This window comes from Somniosus microcephalus, chromosome 3 (assembly GCF_052327205.1).
Source record: "Somniosus microcephalus isolate GS21.2 chromosome 3, FLI_Smic_1.0, whole genome shotgun sequence".
NCBI lineage: Eukaryota > Metazoa > Chordata > Chondrichthyes > Squaliformes > Somniosidae > Somniosus > Somniosus microcephalus.
Window position 1 is genome coordinate 121,894,505 of NC_140989.1, and position 12,148 is coordinate 121,906,652.

Consider the following 12,148-nt stretch of genomic DNA (forward strand, 5'->3'; position numbering starts at 1 on the left):
TCAATAACCAGAGGGCACAGATTTAAGGTGATTGGCAAAAGAACCAGAGGCGACAGGAGGAAAAACTTTTACACAACGAGTGGTTAGGCTTAGGAATGCACTGCCTGATAGGGTGGTGGATACAGATTCAATGGTAGCCTTCAAAAGGAAATTGGATAAATATTTGAAGGAGAAAAAATTGCAGGGATATAGGGAAAGAGCGGGGGAGTGGGACTAACTGGATTTCTGCCGCTGCAGACTCGATGGGCCGAATAGCCTCCTTCTGTGCAGTGGATTCTCAGTAGTTTCCATGCCTGCCAATTTCCAGCTAATCAAAAGAGAGAATGTTGAAGAGTCCAACTAATGATCTTGTGGTTTGAATGTGAATGTAGAGTCAGTGCTCTCTGTCGGCTTCTAGACTGGAAACTCTGACTTGGTTTTCAATCTGATCCAAATAAGCTTTTTAGTTAACCTCCATTCAGAACCCAGTCCAGGAAAGAACTAAGATACCTAAATGCTACACATATGCAAAACCTGCGCATAAAACACTGAAAGCATAAAAATATAAAAAGTACTCTTGAAGATACTTTAAAAAAATGTTAACATAAATAAAGCAGCTTTTTAAACTAGTGGAGGCCTGCTACCAGGCATCAGCTGGTCATTAGCCAGCTACTAGAAAGTTTGCAAGAGTAGTGTTGGTCACCTGACCTCCAATTTTCTTTCCCTATGCTCAACCCTTCCCCATGACGGTGCAACTGAGAGTGGTAAGACCCACTGTAGAGAACAGTGCGTGTGAGCCATGTCCAGCACTCTGTTGCAGTGCAAGTGAACTGTGGCATGGCATTATTCAAAAACAGAGAAACCTTTGAGCAAGGAACAAAAATCGAATGTGTTTCACGTTCTGGGATCCTCGCAAATCGCAGCACCATGCATTCCAATGTAAGAGTCTTTAATACACTGCAAGGTGGAATAAGTTCACACACATTTAAATATCTGGTTATGAATGGGGCAGAAGGCTACAAGAAGTAGATGCAGCTGATTGAATACTGTTGTTCCAGAGCTCCAGGGACATGTCATGCCATAGAAAACTCAGATTTTCTCCCCGATTATTGATACTAAAAGCTTCCCACCACTGACGTTAAAACTGATTAACCTGTAATTTCCAGGTTTATCCTTCTCTCCTTTTTTGAACAAGGTCTTTAAGGATGAATAATGTGGGATGTAAGGCTGAACAATAAACTCTGGAGATTCTCTTCATTAGCCTTTGGGGAGAAGGAAGAAACTATGCAGACCTTTTCCTCAAGAGATTTTTACCTGTCTGAGGGGTAAGGGGTACTTTCTCTACCCTTGCATTTATTTTTACGTGAATCTTTTCATTCATCACTCACCTGTCTGTGAGCTGAAGTCCTCGTTAAAGGTTGGACCATTTTCAGCAAGCTGAAAGGATGCCGATGGAGAAACAGCAGTAACTCCGTTCAGTTTCGATTCTGTTAATGGCTGTAAAAAAATTGCAACAGTAGAAGTCACACAGTAATAATATACTGCTACTATGATTTTTAACAAGACGCACACGGATTGGTAAATGTATATGATAAGATAGTTATTAAAGAGTATGGGTAGGTTATTGGTCGTCATTGGGACACCACTGGTTTATTCTTCACTCAGATAAAGTACATGTCATGTAGTATTTTCCAGTAGTCAGTGATTACAGTGGGAATGAAGCCAAATGAAGTACTTAGTAATGAATGAGTGAATGTATTAAAGTTAGAGAAAGGCCAGCCTCTCCATGGAAATAGGGCAGGTACACGAATATCATTTAAGGTTATTAACTCCTGTTTGGTTTGGTTTACATTCTGAAGCAGGGTGGCCTATATTGTCCCAGCTCCGCAAATCTCACTTGGAATACAACATGTGATAGACTGGGAGCAGTTTCCCAATTAGCATATATCCACACCATCACTAAGATTGCCTATTTCCACCTCTGGAACTTTGCCCCGCCTCAGCTCATCTGCTGCTTAAACCCTCATCCATGCCTTTGTTACCTCTAGACTTGACTATTCCAACGCATTCCTGGCCGGCCTCGCATGTTCTACCCTCCATAAACTTGAGGTCATCCAAAAGTCTGCTGCTCATATCCTAACTCATGCCAAGTCCCGTTCATCCATCACCCCTGCACTTGCTGACATACATTGACTCCCGATTAAGCAACGCCTCATTTTTAAAATTCTCATTCTTGTTTCCAAATCCCTCCATGGCCTAGCCCCGTCCCATCTCTAATCCCTCCATGGCCTAGCCCCGCCCCATCTCTAATCCCTCCATGGCCTAGCCCTTCCCCCTCTCTAATCCCTCCATGGCCTAGCCCCTCCCCATCTCTAATCCCTCCATGGCCTAGCCCCGTCCCATCTCTAATCTCCTCCAGCCTTTAAGAAGCGCCTTAAAACCTACCTCTTTCTGTCCTAATATTTCATGTGACTCGGTGTCAAATTTTGTTTATAACGCTCCTGTTAAGCGCCTTGCGATGTTTTACTACGTTAAAGGCGCTATATAAATACAAGTTGCTGTTGTTAGCTGGCAGACTGGGAGCAGTATTCCCAATTAGCTGGTAGACTGGCAGCAGCATTCCCAATTAGCTGGTAGACTGGGGGCAGCATTCCCAATTAGCTGGTAGAAGCATTCCCAATAGTTGGTAGACTGGGAGCAGCATTCCCAATTAGCTGGTAGACTGGGAGCAGCATTCCCAATTAGCTGGTAGACTGGGAGCAGCATTCCCAATTAGCTGGTAGACTGGGAGCAGCATTCCCAATTAGCTGGTAGACTGGGAGTAGCATTCCCAATTAGCTGTTTGAAGAAAGTTGAAGCAAAACACCAATTAAAACAGAATGTTTGTCAGAGGATTTGCTGTTTCGACCCTATCCCACTAATTAAACTAGGAAAGTGATAGGAAATAAGACAGCGCCTGGAATCTCTGCCATGTGAGTGAGGGCACCAGCAGCTTTTCCCTAGGTAGAGGGTTTAAAAAGATTCAAAAATCACTCACGGGGCACTCACACCTCAAAGCAAGCAGCTCAGATGGGCTTTGGCAGAGTTCTAGGAGATTGTTAGATTGTTGCCCATCTACCTACTTGGTGGCAGATAGTGCAGGCGATGGGGGAGGGACAATGGACATGATCTAAAGGAAGTGCCACCAAATATGGTTAAACTAGAAAACTGATTTAATTTTAGAAGGGGCTGCAATGTTTGGTAAAACATTTTACATGGTGCTTGAGCAGGATTGTAACCAGAGGTTGGTACAATGTCCTGACTACTGACTCTGCCAAAACATGAACAACTGCAGTGCAGAAGCTTATGCTGTAGCCTGGGACCAGGAGCAGGGCTAAGATCCTGTTTGGGGGGGGGGGGGGGGGGGAGGGGGGGAGGGGGGGCTGGGATCCTGAACAGGGGGGGAGGGTAAGATCCTGTGTGTGTGATTTTGAACAATTTGGCACAGCACAACCACGGCAACATCCTTCAATGCCGTGTCACTGTTTGCGTCGGATTCAAAACTGCAACACGATCGCAATCGGGAATTTAAAAGTTAAGTGAGCAAGTTATTTGCAGGCAGTTTTGGCTGGGTCCTGACATACAAAATTGATCAACTTCAAAGTGATTGGGGGTGGTCATGACATCATGCCAGACTATCAGCAGTCTGTTCTGAGCTTTCTAAAACATTAGCTTGTGTGAAAAATCCTAAATACAGTGTATCCCTTTAATATAAAAAAAAAGCATTATACTGTAAAATGAAGGGTTTATTTATACTGAGGTTGCTTCAGATGTGGCAAGCCAATTTATATTGACTTTTCCAAAACCCAATTTTCCTTCCTGAATTTGAATTGCTGTGAAAAAACTGTTCCATTGGGGACATCACACTTGTGATGATATCACGACACACACGTGCAAAACAACTAGTTACGTTTATCAGCAAAGGATTTTCTAGATTATCCCCAGGAGGGATAACCAGTTGTTGAAATACTTCCCCTTAAATTTGCAATTTTACCTGCTTTGCTGGCATATTTCCAGCCCTGCATTCACTGTACTCTACTCTACTCTCTTGATACTGCACTTGGGATCTGTTGATCTGGTGTGAAACCACCAGCTTCTGGGGGATTTACTTCTGCAACTCCAGTGCCATCTGCTTTGAGACTGCTGGTCTCAATCTCTGCATCCAAATCAATTTCAGTGTCCCAGTTTGGTAGAAACCCAAACACTGCGATGCTGAAGATGGTGTAAGAATGCATTGTAGGGTTCACAAAGAAAACAAGCCAGCAATCTCAGAATAGTTCAAAAACATGACACTTAGAACAAATACCACTGTGAACAGAACGTTTGTATTTGTGATTTATAATGTGTGAACAGTGCAACATTCCTCAATGTTTCCTAAATGGTCCAGCTGGTAAATTAAGTGCTCAGTGTGGTACTGAGCTGTAAAAATGAGGAATGCATGAAATTCAATCTTCAGGCAGTGTTGAATCAGTTGATCTCAGCTGAGGTGGAGAGCGCTACAATTGGCCCTCAGAGACAGACGGGGAAAAATTCAACCAAGACTCCTGATCATTATTTACTCATGCTTGCTGGAAACATGCATGCGTGGAAGCTGGGTGTGGCTGGTCTATGTCCCCTCAATGGATGAATAACCCCCTGGCACTCATTGTTTGGTCTTGCACATGAATAACGGCCAGTGGAGCAAGGTAGCAGAGGGCTGCCGATGCCTATGGAACCATATTCTGGTAAGAGTCAGTGCATCAGGAGAGGAAGGGAGAATATTAGAGGTAATGAGCGGGGGAAAAAATCATCCAATCCCTGAGCAGAACCATTTCTCCATGGAGCCATATAACTCTCCCTCACACCAAATGACTTTGCTTTTCTGAACCACATTAACTTTCTCTCAGAGGGCTGCTTTCACAACAAACACCTTCCATGGTCACAGGGAACAACACAAGGCCTTCAATCATCTCCTTCCTGCTACTTCATTGCCAAAAGGCCATTCCATTTAATTCGAGTAATTACATCTAATGGTGGATACAAGCTGACCTATTCTCTTGCAGAGGAACAAAGCCAGTATTTCACCAGTCACTGGACACAACAAGGGGCAAACTGTTGCCAAACATCTACAGAAGTGACCGAGATAATATAGTGTTCAAATCCAAAGCACTCTGCATTCAAGTCATTGTTCAGTCGTGGAGCCTAAAAACGACATTGGGTAAACCTTGCCTGGGAAGCAAAGCTCAGAAAAAGTGGTGTTTAAAAAAAAATATATTATATGCAAGTGTTTTAATAATCACCATGTGTATAAGAGGTTTGAACCTTGAAAGCTTTGCTGGCTTCAGTTCCAGCCCTCTCAAAGAGTTACCATAAATACAGCAAAGCCTGCAGCAATGCATTTGATCAGAAAACATCCTGAATGCCAAGATACCCGGAATAATCTCACCAACACATGTCATCAGTTGCTGTTTAAACAGGATTAGGCTGTTTTGGCTGTGTATAAAATTAGACATAATTAGTCTTTACAACTTGAACAAATTTTGATTAGAGCCTGTACATTTGTATGCAACAGGACTCTGTTGTATTTGAAGGTATTCCCTTTGAAACTTATGCTAGGAACTGCTCAGTAAAGGGTTGCAGGCATGCAAGGACAGCTCAGTTTTACCATTAATGCACAGCATTTTTTTTTAAAAAACAAAACGATACAGCTAATTTTAAAATAAATCAATTTTCCCATCATAGGCTGCGTTCATTTTAGAGCAAGTTATTTGTACCCTGTAGTCAATCTACTTACTGCTTAATGAGCTCTTATTTACAGCTAATGCAAAGCAGACCATTCCCCTTTGCATGGCTGCGGTAGCATGGCAGGGTGGGTAAAAGTGATGGGTGGCGGGTGTCTGATGGGTAAAGGTGTCACCTGGATGCTATATTTGGGATGGGGGTTGTGGAAAAAATGTAGCTCTCAGGAGCTCCCCCCACCCCTTACACGCCCACTACACCCACACTCATCACCATACCTACCATTTCCCTTTGTATTACCTACTGAACCCATAAGTGCTGCCCTCCCTCTTGCTTTGTCATCACCCCACCATCAATCCGCTATGTATTCCTGGCTCCCCCAAGGCCGAGGTGGCCAGAGGCCCCCCCATAACCTATTTCCATCCTTTCCTACCCCATCCTCGTCTTATCTATTTTCCTCAAAGATGCTTTTCTTGCTTCCACAATTAAACTACAGGAAACTCTTTTTTATCCGGCACCAACGGGACCGGCGTGGTGCCGGTTTATCAAAAAGTCCGGATTACAGAGAGGTGTAGTAAAAGGTACGAGAGCTCCGTACACAGCAACAAATCCAGGCTTCCCTGTTGCTTAGCAACAGGTGCAGGAACTCCGACCACAAGATCCAAGTGTCCCTGTTGCTTAGCAACAGGTGCAGGAACCCGACCACAAGATCCAAGCGTCCCTGTTGCTCAGCAACAGGTGCAGGAACCCGGCCACAGATCCAGGAACAGGCCACTAATATGAAGTAAAACTTACCTGAACCTACTCCTGAATTTTGCCGGTTAACAGAGTTTTCCGGTTATTTAGGTGCCGGATAAAAAAGAGTTTCCTCTAAATTGTTTCTTTAAAAAAAAAATTAAGAAAACATTTAAAAAAATAGAATAAGCAAAGGCATTCTGTTTGCTTCTCCCTCAGCATCAGGTATTGGCAATTCTATCGCACAGATGTAAGCAATTATCCTTTCGAATCCATCAACAGGTCAAAAAGTTAGGTCAAAATTCAACTATACTTTTTGAAAATTGAAATAGCATTTGCCTGAAGAGACATTCTCTGAAGTTTATAGAATCAGTACCGTCATTTTTTTTTATACACACATAGTTTGAAAAAAATAAATTGAGTGATGTGTGCTAATTGCTGTTACTAGACTGGTACTTTTGAAAAAACACTGACTGAATTGGTTGGTTTCTGTGAGTTCCTCATTCCCAATGGATATGACAAGATGCTGACCAGAAAGTTACCAATTTAAATAGACAGATAATTATATTTTTAGCAGAGATTATGAAATCATTTGCACAGTTTGAAAGTGTAATAGGGTATTCAGGGCTGCTATATGGTTCCTTATTTTATCTTTCTCTACTCCCCTTGATCCCACGGTCTCTCTGGGCTTGTTCATTACATTTGCAGTTATAGTCTGCACATTTATGCACAGGAATGCCGAAAAGAACTTTCTGATGATGCACAAATACTGCCGCAGTCTTCAAAGGGAGATCGAATCTCAAAGTCTCATTAGAAATGAGATTTAAACAGCAACAACCAGTTATCTCAGCTCACAGGAGTTCTGCTCTTGGTATCTAAACTTTGTCTCAACCAATTTAAATTGGGGCAAGCCGCATTTTCCAAACCATTTGTTCACAGCACTTTCACTTACATGGAGAGCATGACAGAGCTGTATGGTAGAGTGTCACATTTATCTTGTGTGAGCAAAACATTGCCACTCTGAGTACTGAGCACTCGCTGCAATATAGGCACATAGTCTGTTAAACAGCTGCTAAAAATGACTGACTACTGCTTAGTGCACAGAATGTGTCTTAGTTTAGAGCAATCTTGAAATAAATTAAAAATATTCATAGGTTTTGAAGTGCTCTGTCAGCACCTAACATTTACACTTTCCTTTGAGGTGTGTATATTGGCACGGATAAATCATTGGAATGGCTGTATTGCTTAAAAGAAATAATATAAACCTGCTTAATGTTGTCTTGTTTATTCCATGAGTTAATCACAGGAAGCTACCATTGCTCATGAGTTTATTCAGATCTCCTTCATCAGTCAAGTATGCAGTATGATATTTATGCAGTGTTACTAAGGGTAAGCATCATTTTTGTGTGGTAGAGTTTAAAAACAATTTTTAGTAGAATGGCTGGAATTCTGTCACTAACATAACCATTTGTTGTACTGTATAATGTGTTACATAGCTGTGTTCAACAACTTTCACCTAAATTTAATAAAATGACCCAGCGCTTCACAGAGGCAAAACTCGGCACTGAACAGTGAGGAAAGAGGAGTTAAAGGATTCACCCCACTATTCAAGAAAGGAGGCAGAGAGAAAACGGGGAACTACAGGCCAGTTAGCCTGTCATTAGTCGTCGGGAAATGCTGGAATCCATTATTAAGGAAGTGGTAACAGGGCACTTAGAAAATCATAATATGATTAGGCAGAGTCAACATGGTTTTATGAAAGGGAAATAGTGTTTTTGAGGATGTAACTAGCAGGGTAGATAAAGGGGAACCATTGAACGTATTTTATTTGGATTTCCAAAAGGCATTTGATAAGGTGCCACATAAAAGGTTGTTACACAAGATAAGGGCTCATGGGGTTGGGGGGTAATATATTAGCATGGATAGAGGATTGGTTAACGGGCAGAAAACAGGGAGTAGGGATAAACGGGTCATTTTCCGGTTGGCAGGCTGTAACGAGTGGGGTGCCACAAGGATCAGTGCTTGGGCCTCAGCTATTTACAATCTATATTAATGACTTAGATGAAGGGACAGAGTGTAATGTATCCAAGATTGCTGATGATACAAAGCTAGGTGGGAAATAAGCTATAAGGAGGACACAAAGAGACTGCAAAGGGATATAGACAGGTTAAGTGAGTGAGCAATAAGGTGGCAGATGGAGTATAATGTGAGGAAAAGTGAGGTTCTTCACTTTGGTAGGAAGAATAGAAAAACATAACATGTGTTGGTTGCTGCGACATGTGAGGTGTTTTGTTTGGTCCATTTTATTTAGATGCCACTTGTTTAGATTTGTTGTGGTTGTGTAAGTTTTAAGCAAGTTGGTTGCAATGTTTTATCTGTACTGCGGACACTTTGGGATGCTCAAGGTATTTATATTGAGATAGTTATGGTGAGGGATGTAACCTAGTTATAGTGAGGGAGGTAGTTATAGCTGGTCCCTGATGAGGTTTAGAGCTAGACAATAGCCGATTTCTCTTCTACACCATCAATGACTCACAGAAATGTAGTTCTGCTCAGGCTGTGCCAGACTTACATGAAGAAAATTTCATATATTCACATCTATAGCAGCATGCATCACCTAAACTTAAACAAATGCCACTTAAATAAAATCAACCAAACAAACCACCCTACCAAGGCCACATCGCAATAACCAATTCAACTGACCCACAAATGATGTAGAAATGTAGTTTATATTAACATCTGTTTAAAAATTAAATGTGAATTATACTGCATGGAAGGCTATTTTTGTTTTGAAAATTAATAGCCCATCCCAAATTACGCAGCCTCAATTTCCGTGGCTGGTGGTAAATGTTAGGTAGGGACAGGATCGGATCGGCCCCCCAATCCGATGGTGGAAAAAGTCAGGTGACATTCACTGCACACTCACAGGAATGGCGAGTTCAGTGAATAAAGGTACCCAGGCACGGGCCAACTTCTTGAGTAAAGGGGAGAAAATCAGGAAAAATATCCTCCAGAATCTCAGCTTATGCAACATAACCAAATAATCAGGTTCTCAGTTTCAACTGGTTTTGGGCAATGGCTTCGGGACTTCTGCAAAATATATAAAGTTTTACTGCAGTATCTTGAATGGTATGGGCAATGACCTTGATTTCAAATCAACTGTTGCCACCAGGCTGCAGTTTCCTGTTGCAAATGATCTCATTATTTATTTCAGCATAATTTCATACATTCAAAGTCAATGCAGCGATGCCTGAACACAGTTTGGAAGAGAGACCTGAACCTCAATTAATGCAATACTCTTTAAATAACTGGGAAAATGTCATGTGTGCAGCTTCACCCATTAGTTCCCATCAGATTGAATGCCTGATTAGGCCGTACCTCTTCCAGGAGCTTTCGCAGTCGGCACAGCTGTGATTCCAGTTGTTTGTTGTGGTCCTCCAAAATCTGCATTCTGGCCTCCAGTCGCCCCTTGTGTTGTCGTAGGAGCTTAGCCTCGGCCAGGAGCTCGGCATCTTGACAGTTCTGTTGAGTTGGTGAGAAAGGTGGTGATGGCAGGGGTTTTATGCCCCTCAGAACCTGCTGCTGCTTTAACTGTTCATACTCAGCTTGTAGATTCCTGTGATGACAGAAGCAATTAGAATTTATCAGTTCACTTTATGGCTGCCTCTTTCATCATCCAGTATCTCTAATTTCTTTTATAGTGTCACACAAGCAAGCTTTGAATAATTCATCCAAAAAATGCCTACACAGCAACTCCTTACACAAGTGCAGTTTCCCCTTTTCCCAGGTATTGACTTTGTGCTTGGTCACACTTTCATGAGTGCTGGTGGCTCTCCAGTACCTCGCTCAAGTGACCATTATTCACACATGAGCCTCGACAGGGAGCGTCAGCAGGTTACTGGACTGCGGTTGGTGGGGGGGGGGGGGGGGGGTGGAGACTGGGGCAGGGCAGCCAAACCCAATCCTGTCCTCACTCGATGTCCATACGCATCCACCTTCCGACGGTGATTACTGGATAGTGATCAAGAGACACATAGAACAACGGTTGAACTCTTACACTGCAACTTTCACCAGGTAGCCAAAGTGAGAGTTGACTTTTGCCACAGCTGAGTGAGTGTAGGATAGATGGACTTTCCCACTCCACCATTGCTTGTGTGTATAAGAAAATGCTACAGTGACTGTGCCAATTAATCTCATTCTAGGTTAGCATCAGTTCCAGTACACTATAAAAGGCAGCATTATATGATGCATCTAAATCATATGAATTAAGTCTAAAACTGCAGGGAACTGGGAGGTGTAGAAGGCTTGACGCTGACATCTGATCCAAGTTCAAATCCAGCTCAGATTGATGGGATGAAAATGTCTACTGTCTGTAAGGGTTCTCAGTCATAAACAGCACAAAACTGCACTAACTGGCAATGTTACTCAGACAGGTGCAGGGGTGGATGGTGTTGGAAATAAAAAAAATACCACACTGATGCAGTAGCAGGTGCTGTTCCAAGGTTGAGGTTGAAGCACGCAGTCAGGCCAGTGTAGAGGGAGCTTCACTCTGCATCTGGCTATGCTGTGCCTGACATAGGTTAACATTCTGTTCTCATCAAGGTGAGGGATGAGTTTGGGCACTGGGTACCTGAAATCATCCCTTACATTGATGAGCACAGAAATGAACCATGTCTGAAACTGTCCAGTAGAGATCATCTGACTCAAACCTGCCTTCCTGGTGTGTGTGGCTCGGCTACTCACTGGGTAAACTGAATGGCCACGTGCAGATTCTTTTCCAAGGCTGCCAATCATTCTAATGAAATATTACAACAGAAGGACAACAGGTTCTTAATGAGAATTAGATGTAATGAATACTTATCACTTTTGAAAAATAGGCTTTTGCAGGCTGGAGAGAGACCATCTCTAATTAAAGTTATCAGGTTATTTAAACAAATCCTTGGACATAGATGGATAGAGTGTCTGTTTCCACTTACAAATCTGTCAATGTAATGCTTATTGGTTGGTTTGAAGAAATGCATTACTTTAATCACCTGTGCAAACATTGTTGCAGAGATCTACAATGGTCCCTTGCTGAGGTTCCGAATGACCACAGACACACACGCCTTTGAGAGTCCGAGGATGGAAAACAAACACAACTATCTATTCTAGATGAGCTGGCTATTAAAACCAATACCATTTGGCTTTAAAATCTATTACTCGGGCTAGCTTTCATTAAAACAAAAATTCACGCTGAAGTGTGCCTGTGTTATACTAATGAAAGAATGATCATATTTGTTTTGCCAAAGCCACTTAAACATATTTAGTCATTTGTACACTCCTCCCCTCTCAGGTCAATGCAAGGTTATCATATATTCCCAAGTCATTGTGCTGATCTGTAGAAGGGCGTATCAACCATCACATCTCTATTCCTCCCTCTAGGGGGTCACCAGGGGCAAAGGTGCACTTTTAACAGGAGTGACGGAGGTCACCAGTGCTGCAGACAACTGGACTCCTGAAAGTGGCACAACCATAACAGAGTAATCATTAGCAAGCACAAAACTAAAGTGGTTTGCCAAAACTTTGATTTAGTGATGCAAATTAGATTGAGACATATTACGGAAATGTTATTCTGATGATAATGATGCTCAGCATTTCCCCCTCTTCACCAACCAAAGACAGCATCTGATTAAAAGGC

General features: G+C 42.4%; 1 protein-coding gene across 2 annotated transcripts in view; it reads right to left on the reverse strand.

The window, feature by feature from the left end:
- Nucleotides 1-12,148, reverse strand: part of LOC147121352 (utrophin-like) — a 232,317-nt gene that overhangs the window by 25,310 nt on the left and 194,859 nt on the right. For both annotated transcript variants that reach the window (XM_085981551.1, XM_085981550.1), the window contains 2 exons: nt 9,850-10,087; nt 1,368-1,476 (listed from right to left, as the gene is read on the reverse strand). In XM_085981551.1, the coding sequence (XP_085837677.1) occupies nt 1,368-1,476; nt 9,850-10,087 (347 nt within the window). The remainder of the gene's footprint in view (nt 1-1,367; nt 1,477-9,849; nt 10,088-12,148) is intronic.